At 60.7% G+C, this 11,501-nt stretch overlaps 3 protein-coding genes across 3 annotated transcripts; 1 reads left to right on the plus strand and 2 right to left on the minus strand.

The window, feature by feature from the left end:
* Positions 1-519: 519 nt before the first annotated feature.
* LOC117641304 (cytochrome P450 4g15-like) lies at positions 520-4,663 on the minus strand. The gene is made up of 13 exons (XM_034378506.1): positions 4,468-4,663; positions 4,027-4,276; positions 3,810-3,919; positions 3,633-3,723; positions 3,287-3,469; positions 3,115-3,181; positions 2,894-3,020; positions 2,455-2,635; positions 2,277-2,386; positions 1,899-2,136; positions 1,408-1,590; positions 877-1,134; positions 520-591 (listed from the first exon to the last, which is right to left on the minus strand). The coding sequence occupies exons 2-12, from the start codon at positions 4,190-4,192 to the stop codon at positions 902-904; spliced, it is 1,689 nt and encodes a 562-aa protein (XP_034234397.1). The 5' UTR covers positions 4,193-4,276; positions 4,468-4,663; the 3' UTR covers positions 520-591; positions 877-901.
* Positions 4,664-5,553: 890 nt separating this feature from the next.
* Positions 5,554-8,637, minus strand: LOC117641212 (venom protease-like). Its single transcript, XM_034378364.1, has 10 exons — positions 8,405-8,637; positions 8,047-8,328; positions 7,809-7,866; positions 7,654-7,717; positions 7,344-7,453; positions 7,126-7,248; positions 6,908-7,053; positions 6,641-6,813; positions 6,373-6,550; positions 5,554-5,558 (listed from the first exon to the last, which is right to left on the minus strand). The coding sequence occupies exons 1-10, from the start codon at positions 8,472-8,474 to the stop codon at positions 5,554-5,556; spliced, it is 1,209 nt and encodes a 402-aa protein (XP_034234255.1). The 5' UTR covers positions 8,475-8,637.
* Positions 8,638-9,037: 400 nt separating this feature from the next.
* Positions 9,038-11,283, plus strand: LOC117641306 (serine protease snake-like). Its single transcript, XM_034378509.1, has 7 exons — positions 9,038-9,332; positions 9,422-9,568; positions 9,777-9,928; positions 10,077-10,186; positions 10,258-10,526; positions 10,663-10,832; positions 10,977-11,283. Exons 1-7 carry the CDS (start codon positions 9,194-9,196, stop codon positions 11,154-11,156), a joined length of 1,167 nt encoding a protein of 388 aa, XP_034234400.1. The 5' UTR covers positions 9,038-9,193; the 3' UTR covers positions 11,157-11,283.
* The last annotated feature ends 218 nt before the right edge of the window (positions 11,284-11,501 follow it).

Below are 11,501 nucleotides of genomic sequence, written 5' to 3' on the forward strand. Positions count from 1 at the left end.
CGAGCGGCACGGCGAGCGGCCGGCGAGCGGCACGCGGTCTAGCGCGGCGCGTCGAGGCGGTCGGTCGGTGCGGCGGCGGCCAAGTCCCGTGGAGGACTGGCTGGCTGGCTCTGGCTGGCGCGGCGCGGCCCCCACAGCCCTCAGCAGCGCGGCGGCCCACCGAGCCCCTCCACTCCACTGCTCCAGCCTCCAGCTGACGCGGAGGGTAGTCCTCTGTCGCACACATGGGTGATCCTCGCGGGACGGATGTGAATGAGTTGACCTACCGCTATGTAGGAATTGTTGTTCAATCATTCTTCTGGAAAATCCTAGGTGCATCCAGGCCTACCACGGGAGGGTCTGCTCGCTGCTCTGGCCAACAATCTAAACCTACTCGTCAACCCGTTCTCGCCCCTCGGGCCGCGACCAATTTATCATAGTAACCGAAAACAATAATATTATCTTTTTGAAGCAGTGGCCAGCCGTCTTATTGGCACTTGTAACCTATCTTGATTAGCGTGAATAATTGACCACCCTGTTGTGCGCTCTTTGGTTTTATTCCGTTTTATTTCGCTATTCTTTTTAAATTCTATAAAATAATATGTACAAGTACTCTACAAATCAAAGAGTGTACATGGTACGCTCTAACTGGAGCATGCCTGCAAGCACGCTCTAACTAGCGCATGCCTGCCAAGCAGCACTAATGTGCTACATGCCATGTACACGCTAATGAAGCATAATTTACTGCATAAGGGATAGGGAGTTTTCTGCATCAGGAGCGTGTACATGATGTATGCACTAGTTAGTGCATGCTTGGCAGGCATGCGCTAGCTAGAGCGTGCTTGCAGGCATGCTCCAGTTAGAGCATACTATGTACGCTCTTTGATTTGTAGAGTAGGATACAGACTAGTGTGCAATTTGGCTAGGAGGCTTCTGCTGCCCCTACCGACGCCGCCGTCGCCTCGGCCCGGGGCACCATGACCGGGGCCTTGTCGAACACGCGGGGGTACAGCCGCAGGGGGAAGCCCTCCTTCCTCTTGAGGATGATGTCCCCGACGAGCTGGTAGTCCGTGTACGGGATGTCGGAGCGCACCTCGAACTTCCGGAGGATGGTGGAGATGAGAATCTTGAGCTTGAGCATGGCGTACTTGCGGCCTGGACAGAGCGAGAAAGCGGGGTAGCCAGGGTGGCAGAGCGTGAGAGCGAGAGCGGTGCACGATGGGTTGCCCACCGGCCGGCGGCGGCGAGCGCGCCGTGCTCCGGTCGGGCCAGAGCGGTTAGACTTGGAGTCATTAAGTGTCTAGACGCCATTTTGAAACGAAGTATGAGAAATAAATAGGTCGTTCTGTCCCGATGTATGACGAACTGCGCATACCGTTTTCCAGCCCCGCGCCTCTCTAGACACTTAAGGACTCTAGACAGACTCACCGACGCAGCTTCGCGGCCCCGCGCTGAAGGGGATGAAGGAGTAGTAGTGCCTGTCGGCGCAGCGCTCGGGCAGGAAGTTGTCGGGGTCGAACTTCTCGGGGTTCGGGTAGGTGTCCGGGTCGCGGTGCACCATGAACGGGGCCAGGATGACTGTCGTGCTCTCGGGCAGCACGTACCCCGACTCTGAGGAAGCCCAAAGCAATTCAATGGTATGACAGTCTGCGGTGCACAGTGGGCCAGAAGACGGGCGGAGGTGGAGGTGGCCAACATTCTAGACGCGTTTTGAGCTCCAGAGTCGCTAAACGGGACTCGAACCGGACGTGTGACCCCACCAATGGATTGCTCTCCGAACGAGGAAGGTGGGGTCACAAGATCGGGGCAAGTCCCTGGAGCTCAAAACGCGTCTCGAATTTTGGCCGCCTCCACCGGTCTTCTGGCCCACTGCGCGGTGTGCGGCGAAGACAAGACAGTCTGCTGCCCGAGCTTCTCACTGATCTTGACGTCCTCGGTGAGGCGCCGCGCCAGGATGGGCACGGGCGGGAAGAGCCTGAGCGTCTCCATGATGCAGCGCTCCAGGTACTTCATCTGCAGCGTGTCCTGGAAGGTCGCCGGCCGGTCCGAGTGGCCGAAGATGTCCTTGAGCTCGGCGGCGCACCGGTCCTGCACGTCGTGCTGCACGCCCATGATGCACAGGAAGAAGCTGCTGGCCGCCGCCGTGGTGTCGTGCCCCTGCAGCAGCGGGCCATTCAAGAGGAGAGTCATTATCGGGGAGAAATTCCGTGGCTGAAGGTTTTGGACAGCAGGCCGATTCCGATGAAGTTCCGAGATTATTTCATTTTGCCTCGTTCACAAAGCCCGCAGCTGCTCACCTCAAACATGATGGTGTTGACCTCCTCCTCGACCTCCTTGTCGGACAGCACGACGCCGTCCTCGGCGGCGTCCAGCAGCTGGTCCAGGAAGGCGATGCGCTTCTTCTCCCCTGCCAGGACCAGGCGCTTTAGCGTCCGACACTTTTTACTTCTCACGCCGCACGCTCTCTGGACTCACCGACGTCCTCGTCCAGGTCGTCCTTGAGGCCGAGCGCCAGGCCGTCCGACATGACGCTGTCGTTGGTGCAGTCGGCGGTCGAGTCCTGCAGGAGCGCGTTCTGCTCGGCGCCGCCCGCGGCCCGCCGGTACAGCCCCGCCGTGATGCCCTGCTTGCGCTCCTCCTTGCGCTTCTTCACGACCTGCCGACCCAAAGCCTCGAGGAACACTCTGAGCCTGGAGAAATGCCCTTGGCCTGGAGAAATACCCTTGGCCTGGGAAATTGCTTTCTGCCTGGAGCAATGTTCTTGGCATGACAAGTATTCCCCCCCCCCCCCGGGCACTAAGCCGCGACCCTAAAATGTATTTCCGTGACCCTAGATCGGGTATTGCGGCACCCCGAGGGTGAGAAGCGCTGCCACCCACACCACCATCCCCTGGCGATGACCCGCCGAACTTACGTCGTGAGTGAGGCCGTGGATGATGGTGAGCAGCCTCTGCTGCCTGCGCCCGTCCTCGGACAGGCCGAACAGGATGTCGGGCCACAGCCAGGGGCGGAAATGCCGTCGATGAAGGATGTAGCACATCCTGCAACCAAGCGTTATCCAGAGCGTCAACGCGGCGTCGCCAGCCGCCAGACTCGCTGTCAGACCCGTCACCAGGCTGGGCGTGTCGTACTCACTTCATAACCGCCGATGCGTACTCCAAGCCGCGCTTCTGCGTCGACCGGTCCACGCCCATGGCCGTCTCTACAAAGGACACACTCGACAGTGATCGGGTGGCAGCTCCAAACTCCAAACCCAAAACTAGTTACTCGATTGTTGGCCTGCAAGGCACTGCAGGCCTCGACTCACCCAGCAGGATCTCCACGGTGGCCTCGCTGAGGTAGTCGTGGGCGTCGATGGCCTGGCCGGTGAGGGGCGAGAGCTTCTCGCACAGGGCCTTGCTGTTGCGGTTGAAGAGGTGCACGAACTGCTTGAGGACGTGGATGTGGAACGTGGGGGCGATGAGCCGTCGGTGCGAGCGCCAGGTGTCTCCTGAGGAAAAGAAGGACGACAACGCGACCGTTCGGGTTTGGGTCCGGTTTTGCTTTTCGTTGGTCAGGCCACACGATCGATTCAAGTCTCATATAGCGATTCTGGGGCTCAAAAACCATCAGGGATTTTGGCCGCCTCCACCTGTACACTGCCGCTTTCCTACCGGAACTGATGAGCAAGCCGTCGCCGAGCCAGGGCTTGAAGAAGCGGTAGTCCTGCGACTTGTCCAGCATCTGCGAGCTCCCCAAAATCACCTGCGGGAGTGGAGTAGTCATCTCGATGTAGCAAATTGAAATGGCAGTATTCATTTTAAATAAATGCAATACGGCTTCTGGCGTACCTCCACGTCGTCGGGGTTCCAGAGCGCCACGGCCACGCGGTGCATCCACCCCAACCTCACGACCTTCTCCGGAGATTTCTTGCCGATTTCGACGGTGTTGCGGAACATTTCTGAGGGGCAAACGGGAGCCGAGTCAGGATGCGTCATGCACTGAGCGGTCTGCTCGTGGAGCTCAGCGGCTACGACACATGAAGATCAACTCGGATGCTGCGCTTACTTGACATGTCGCTGCTGAGGAGGTACAGGTGGCCGATGAGGGGGTACGAGGGAGGCCCGGGGACCTTTTCGGCCAGAGCGAGCCTCTCGCCGAAGGCGAACCTGAACCAGGTGTACAGCGACGCGAGGGCGAGCCCGAGCACCGCCAGCACCGCGGTCAAGTCCATGCCGGCGGTCGTGGGTTCGACTCCTGGCCGAAGCTCACCTCTAGCTCTTTCTGAATCCGCGGCTGGCCTCCCGCGGCGCACTCACTGGGCGGAGAGGATCGAATTAGTCTAGGCCGGATGATGATGATAATGATGATGATGATGATGATGATGATGATGATGATGATGATGATGATGATGATGATGATGATGATGATGATGATGATGATGATGATGATGATGATGATGAGCCAACCGGGTGTGATTGGTGTGACATGCACCCTCGCCGCACTCACCTTCGCCGCCGGTCGGGATGTTTGTGGCACGCCCCGCGGGCTCCTCGGGCCTCATATATGGATTCAGCAGGGGTCGCCCGAATTCACGCAAGCCGCCGTTTTCAGACGACCTCGGCTCGCATTATCATTAAGGCACCCGGTGACGCACCATGCCGGCAGACGAAGACGAAGTCAGCCCCGGCACGGTCACATTCTGGCTGGGTTCTAGCGCAATGTCTAATTTAGACTCAAATCCTCAACTTTTTCAACACTTTTAAACAATACCAAACAGTAGCGGTTGGAGGTGATTTAAATAATTTTGACTTTAAAGAGATGCGATGACGGCTTTGCACTCCCCACAGCCTGTGAATGGTCCCAAAGCGCCTCAAGGCGAGGGCCCTATTTCAGTGTGCAAATTTTTAAATTTCACATGAATGACGGATGAATTTCAATGATTAGCAGCAAAATTTCCATGAATTTCAAGATAGATTTCACTGAAGTTTGAAGAATTTCCTTGAATTTCAATTTACATCTCGTGAACTTTGAGCAAATTTGACTAAAACTCAAGATTGGCCATGGTGTACAAATTTTTTGGAGTTGTTTCCCCTTGGGTCTGGGCTGGGGCCTTTCCCATTTGCATGGAGTATTTCTAACTTCCTTGCTTGTTCCTCTTACTTCCGGTCCGTGGCAGCCGAGCAACACAGGAGCCTCAACCGGCCTCTTCGCTCGGCCTGCCCGAACGACGTGTCCGTGTCGCCCGAGCCCCGTCTCTTTGCTGTGCTCTCCTGCCCGTCTTGCAAAGTCACGGCCCCGACTGGCGAGTCCCAAAATTTTCATATTGCGCATTGTCTTTGGCGCGGTTGCACCGTTAAAAAAAAAGTCATTATAAATTAACGAGAAATGTTTGGAATGCATGGGCTTTCCGTAGTGTTTTGAAAGAGTTTCGTATAACTTTCGTCAACTGACGGCAAATTCTGACATAAGTCTCTGAATACAGGATTCAGACTGCCAGATCAAAATTTGGTCTGAATTTCCAGACTTTTTTTTTCAACAGTGAAGGTTGTGTGTGTGCGGCTTAGTATTTACTAATCAATTTACTTCACTGAATTAGCCTGAGAGTAAATGTTAAGAAGGTAGAAAAATAAAATAACTTTTTTTTAAAATTTGTTTTTGGTGCGCTGCGCCTTGCGCCGCCCGGCTAGGCAGCCCATCCGGCCCGGCTGCGGCTCGTGGTGCGTGGCGGCCCGGCGGAGGGACTTGGAGGGGGCGCGGCACGCCGCACCGCTGCGGGCCAGCGCCTTCTCACTCGATGGTCCGTCTCAGAGACAAAACGAAACGATACTGGACCTGAATCCCTACCAGTACCTGTTGAGGAATTAACGGCGTTGCTCCAAGTTGCAAATGCGCTGTACACCGGCACAGTGGTCAAACGATTGGAGCCAGAGAGTTGCAGGTTTCACAACGGGAGGCACAAAGAGCTGTTTCACTACACGTTTCATAATTTTTGTTTAGACGCATAGTCTAAACATTTATTCAAATGTGTCATTAATGTGCTGCGAGTAGGATACGAATACAGTACGGTGGGGATGTCTTATCACTTGTGGCTGCTGGCGGCGACGGCAAGGCATGGGCTGGAAGGCTAGCCCGGCCCAGCGGCCCAGCCCGGTCGCGCACTCAGCACGCAGTTCGGCAGTGCGGCGCGTTGCTGCGAGTGGCTTGCATGCTGCTTGGATGTGGGGAAGGGCATGAAGGTCCTGGAAGGACCCCTCCGCCAGCCCCGCTACCCCTGCCAGGTCTGCCAGGACGGTGGCGGTCTGGCGGCGGGCCTCGGTGTGGGTCTGGTCGGCGCGGGCCTGGCCGTCGCCCACTGCGGCCGCTGTCCTGGCTGCGCTGGCTGTCCCGGCCGCGCGGCGGCGGCGGCGGGGCGGCTGCTGGGCGGCCACACGGTGCGCTCGATCCAGGCGGTGTAGGCCGACACCCTGGTGTAGACGCCGGGCGTGGTGGTGGAGCCGCAGAAGATGCCGAGCGAGACGACGCCCACCACGTGCTGCATGCAGTACGGGGCGTCCGCCGTGAACACCTGCAGCGGCCCGCCCGAGTCGCCCTGCAACAGAACAAGGCGACGCGGTGTTTACGCGGCTCCTTTGACGCTACACGCCGCGTCGCTGGCCGCGCGGCCACCACCCCGCCGTACCTGGCACGCGTCCTTGCCCGACTTGGAGCCGGCGCAGAGCTGCGTGGGCTTGATGCCGTCCGGGAGCTTGCTGCCGGGGATGCGCGTCGACGCCGAGAAGCTCTTGTTGCACGTGTCCTGGGAGGTGACCTGCAGGCGGGCCTTGAGCAGCATGGAGCTGAGCTGGTCCTCGGCTGGAACAAGACGAGGCACGTGGGTGAGCACCGGGGTGGCAGCCCGCCCCGCAGCGAGCGGCGCCGCAGCTGCAGTGCTTTGAGACGCGCTCACCGAAGTCTTCGACGCCCCAGCCGGACACGGTGACGTTGTCGCCGTCGCGCAGCCGCACGCTGGCCGCCGTGTGCAGGCAGGCGGGCCTCACGTACTCGCTGAGCACGGCGGGGCGCTGCAGCCTGAGCAGCGCGATGTCGTGGTACCTGCGGGGAGCGGAGTGGCGGTTTCGGTTCATTCGCTTCCAGAATCAAGTTCGCGCCAAGCAGTGGGCCTACCTGAGCTTCTGCTCGAACTCGGGGTGCCTGACCTTCTCCTGCACGGCCACCAGCTGGGGCCGCGCGTCGTCCTCGTCCGTGGACCGGTCTAGGTCGCCCAGCAGTGCGAACGACACCGTGCCCCTGCCAATGCCAAGGACCGCGCCAAGCGCCGGGTTAATGGTACGGAGACAAGGACGGAGGGAAGCTGGCGGACGCCGCGCCCCGCCGAGACTTACATGGTGTTGTGCGACAGGCAGTGCGCGGCCGTCAGCACCCAGCGGTCCGAGATGAGCGAGCCGGCGCAGCTCCACACGATGGAGTCGCGGGGTCCGTAGCCCAGAAGCGCCTGCCAAACAGATTGCCCCAAGCGGGTCACGGAGCGAAAACAACGGCAAGGACGCGCCGCGCCGCGGTGGGCACGGCAACGACCTGGCCGAGGGCCTGGCGCATGCGGGCCGCGACTCCGCGAATGGCACCCTCGTCCTCGTCGTCCTCGTCGACGTCCTCGCGGCCGCCTCAGGCCCTCGCCGGCAAGCTGGAACTCACCATGTGCGGGAACTCCTTGGGCTCGGCGGGCACCCCGTTGACGATGAGTTTGTGGACCGTGGAGCTGCGGCCATACCAACAACCTCAACATTCATCGAATCATTTCGCTCTGCCTAAAGTCTCGTCTGTGGACTGGAAATGGGAATCGAACGAACCTGCCTGGCTTCGGACAAAGTCCTTGCTGCCGCACCGTCTGCGCGTACTCCAGGCACTCTGGAACAACAACAACACGCTGCGGTCACGGCGGGTCGCGAGGTCGCCGCTGTTTGCAAAGCCAGTGCGCGCCGCCCGGCCTACGTCGACCGGGCCGGGCTGCCGGGTGACTGGCCGGGAGGGTTGCTGGCGTTGCAGGCGTCGCCGGCCCACCCTGTACAGTGCAGACTGCCCACGTACTTCGCCTCGCGATGCCCCCCACTGGCAGGGCCTGGTCCCGCTCGGCGACGTCACCGGCCCCCTCGCCGGTCGCCTCGCCGGTCCCCTCACTGGGGACAGTCACCGCTGACGGCGTCGGCGCCGCAGACTCGTCGGGGCAGCACACGTTGGGCACCATGGAGTGCGAGAAGCCGCAGATCTGGGGGTTGATGTTGTCCTCGAGGTCCTTGACGGCGTGGGGGCAGTCCTTGAGGAACACGCACTTGCCGGCCACGCCCAGGCGCTCATGCTGGCAGTCTTGACCTGCGGGAACGGGGTAGCACTGTCAGGCACACGTTGGAGGGCACTCCGTCAAGGAGGCCTTGGCCCTGGTCAGTACCTTTGTCCTGCGCGTTCGCCAGGACGAGCGTGGCGGCGAGCACGGCGCCGAGCACCGCGGCGGGCTGCATGGTGGTGGGCAGAGCCGGCCGAACGCGGAGCAGGAAGCTGCGCGGTGCGGAGCAGTGCGGACAGTGCGGAGGCGCGGTCAAGACGAGTTCTCGGCCTGGGCAGAGGCAGACTGGGCGACTGGGCGCGGCGAGTCGGCGACGCGAGTGAGCCTCCGGGACGCTGGACGCGCTGGACTGGCGGCTGGAGCGGCTGGAGCGACCGGAGCGCAGCGGCATCGCAGGGAAGATGGCGAGATGGCCGAGATGGCGGCATCGACAACATCGGGGGCGGGGGGCGGCCCGAGGGGCGGTTCGGGGGCGGTCCGGCGACCAGTGCCGACAAGTTCAAGTGGCGCTGCGGACAGCGTGCGGCGCCCTGCGCCCAGCCCCGAGCCCGCGGCCTTGTCGAAGGCCTTGGCGGTGGCAGCCGACCTCCTGTCGTGGCGGAACGAGCCACGCGAAGGACTCGCGAGTGCGCTGCGGACCGCGTGCCCCCATGTAGAGACCTAGAGTGACGGAGAAGCTCATTGCGCCGTCGCGCGTTGGCGGCCATTTCATTGCGCCTGCGCTTCTCCGTCACTCTAGGCCTCTACCCCTATGACGACGTCGGCCTGAGACAATTTGGATCAACGCAAACACGATGCAGATGCGGTGATGCGGTGTGGCGCCGGCCTGAAGGTCATGGCCGCCGTCGAGATTGAGAGGTGCAGCGCGCCGGCGAGGTGCTGGACCGGCAGTCTATGACGGTGCGGGTCTGCCGGCGGATCCAGCGCTCCTGCTTCACGGCCTCCACCGCCACCATGGACGCCACCACTGCGAGGACGCTGCTCATGGCCGTGCTGGGAGGGGCCGTCCTGGCCGCCACCCTCGCGGGAGAAGGTCAGTCCGCGCCACTGTGGAGTGAGGGCCCGCCGCCTGGCGATTGAATAACGACGCAAATGCACCGCTAAATTAAACCGCGTGAGCAGAAAACCAGACTGCATCGGCGCAACCGCTCGCTGACGAGGCCGGAGCGGCTGGCCCGGCCGCCACGAACGACAGCAGCAGCCCGCCGTCCTCCACCCCCAGCTCGAGTACCCCCAAGGACGCCACCTACGGCCGCATCGCCCGGGCCAGTGAGTGCATCGCCACGTAGACCTTACTTCCGCAATGCTTCCATGCAAATAAGCTTTACGTTGAAGTATGACAATGCTGACTGAATGCGTTGAAGTCTGAACAGCAGACCCCGAAGAACACGGCTGCAATCGCTGTGCTTGCCAACTGGAAGGACAGAAGTAACTGCAATGGGCAAAATGGGAGTTTAAGTGAGTTTTTGTTTCACAGTGTGCGTAGTGTACTCGGAGTACGTGTACCAGGTACCGCCCCCCATCGCGCTCATTGCGGGAGACTCCTCCAAGGTGGACATGTGCACCATGCCCGCCGAACCCCTCATCGTGGGCGGAGACAACGTGGCCCCCAACGAGTTCCCCCACATGGTGAGCCCTGGGGTGGGCATCGATACCCCGTGCTCGACAGACTCGATAAGCTAACGAATTTCTTTTGCGCGTGGAGTATCGACGGGCCCTGTCGTTTGGGTCTGAACTGGTTGGCGGCTTACTGACAGGAAACTCCTGACCCCGGCAGGCGCTGGTTGGATACGCCAACGACGAGGGCGGAATCGAGTACCTGTGCGGCGGCTCCCTCATCGCGCCCAACTTCGTCTTGACGGCCGCCCACTGCCTGATACTCCAATCGTGAGTGTGACCTGTTGCGCTGCTCAGAATCCACTTCGATTCGTAATTCGTTTCCTCTGCGTTTGAACCAGAGGCCAGCCGGCGCGATGGGTTCTCCTCGGCGACCTGGACCTCTCCACGACGAAGGACGACGCCAGCCCCCAGCGCCTGGAGGTCGCCCAGGCCATCAAGCACCCCGACTACCAGCCGCCCCAGCACTACAACGACATAGCGCTGCTGCGGCTCGAGAGAAGCGCCGAGATGACGGCCTACGTCCGGCCTGCCTGCCTCAACACGGAGGGGATCATCCCCGGGTCCAGCAGCAAGCCATTGGCCACCGGCTGGGGCCACACCGAGTTCGGTGAGCTGACGTCATTCTTGCATCGGCTGTAGCTCTACCTCTCTGGCACTCATGGGGCGCGCCCTTGCCGGAGACAGCGACGCCACGTTTTTGTCCCGAATCCCCCAATCAAACCGAATAACGTTGATGTTTGCAGCGGACGCCATGCCGTCCAGCATCATGATGAAGGTGGAGTTGCCGCTGCAGCCGTACCACGTCTGCAACGACACCTACAGGAGCCTGGTCGGCGCGAGGCTGCCCCGGGGCATCCTGGATGAGACGCAGCTGTGCGCCGGCCTCCTCGCGGGTGGGAAGGATACATGCCAGGTAAGCTCACATTGTGCCCCATTCCATCGAACCTCGCTTTGCTGAAAAGGCAACTCGGTTCGACAAAGGGTAGGTTCAGCTGCAGCTTGTCCCTTGCTGCTCGCCAAGTTGCCGTAGTGACCGTCGACTGCGTCCCTGTTTCAGGGCGACTCTGGCGGCCCGCTGCAGACCTTCACGAACGACGAGCCTTACTGCATGCACCACGTGCTGGGCGTCACCTCCTTCGGCAAGGGCTGCGGCTTCAAGGAGGCCCCTGGCGTCTACAGCAGAGTCTCGGCCTTCGTGCCGTGGATCGAGAGCGTCGTCTGGCCCAACGAGCACTAGTGCAGGAGCCAGTCCACCCCGCGGCCCCGTTTCTTTTTGTCACAATACCGGAATACAAGATTTTCGTGAAGCCGCACTGGAAAATAAAGCGTGTTCCGATCGCTGCTCGTCTTCCTATCACGATCAATTGTTTGCTAAATTTCTTTTTTTTTGCCAAAATAATTGCAGGTGACCTGATACATTGTAATTTGAGCTGGACTTTGCGTCTCTTTGCATGATGTTGAATCTCCATCGGTCCCCATGACTCACCCGGCCGGCCCGTGTCTGGGTGGGGTGGCCCCAGAACCCGTGCGGGGCAGGCAGCGGGTTTGGCACAAAGCGTTGCCCGCTGCCCGCCCCGGGGCG

This window comes from Thrips palmi, unplaced genomic scaffold (assembly GCF_012932325.1).
Source record: "Thrips palmi isolate BJ-2018 unplaced genomic scaffold, TpBJ-2018v1 HiC_scaffold_15, whole genome shotgun sequence".
NCBI lineage: Eukaryota > Metazoa > Arthropoda > Insecta > Thysanoptera > Thripidae > Thrips > Thrips palmi.

Bases quoted from the DNA above. Each gene is read 5' to 3' on its own strand.
- LOC117641304 (XM_034378506.1), bottom strand. From the start codon at position 4,192: ATGGACTTGACCGCGGTGCTGGCGGTGCTCGGGCTCGCCCTCGCGTCG. The intron at 3,021-3,114 runs GTGAGTACGACA...GCTTGGTTGCAG, and splicing joins TACGCATCGGCGGTTATGAA to GATGTGCTACATCCTTCATC. The intron at 2,387-2,454 runs GTGAGTCCAGAG...TGGTCCTGGCAG, and splicing joins CGACCTGGACGAGGACGTCG to GGGAGAAGAAGCGCATCGCC.
- LOC117641212 (XM_034378364.1), bottom strand. From the start codon at position 8,474: ATGCAGCCCGCCGCGGTGCTCGGCGCCGTGCTCGCCGCCACGCTCGTC. The intron at 7,867-8,046 runs GTACGTGGGCAG...TTGTTGTTCCAG, and splicing joins GGGGGGCATCGCGAGGCGAA to AGTGCCTGGAGTACGCGCAG. The intron at 7,718-7,808 runs GTTCGTTCGATT...GTATGGCCGCAG, and splicing joins CTTTGTCCGAAGCCAGGCAG to CTCCACGGTCCACAAACTCA.
- LOC117641306 (XM_034378509.1), top strand. From the start codon at position 9,194: ATGACGGTGCGGGTCTGCCGGCGGATCCAGCGCTCCTGCTTCACGGCC. The intron at 10,187-10,257 runs GTGAGTGTGACC...CGTTTGAACCAG, and splicing joins CACTGCCTGATACTCCAATC to AGGCCAGCCGGCGCGATGGG. The intron at 10,527-10,662 runs GTGAGCTGACGT...TGATGTTTGCAG, and splicing joins CTGGGGCCACACCGAGTTCG to CGGACGCCATGCCGTCCAGC.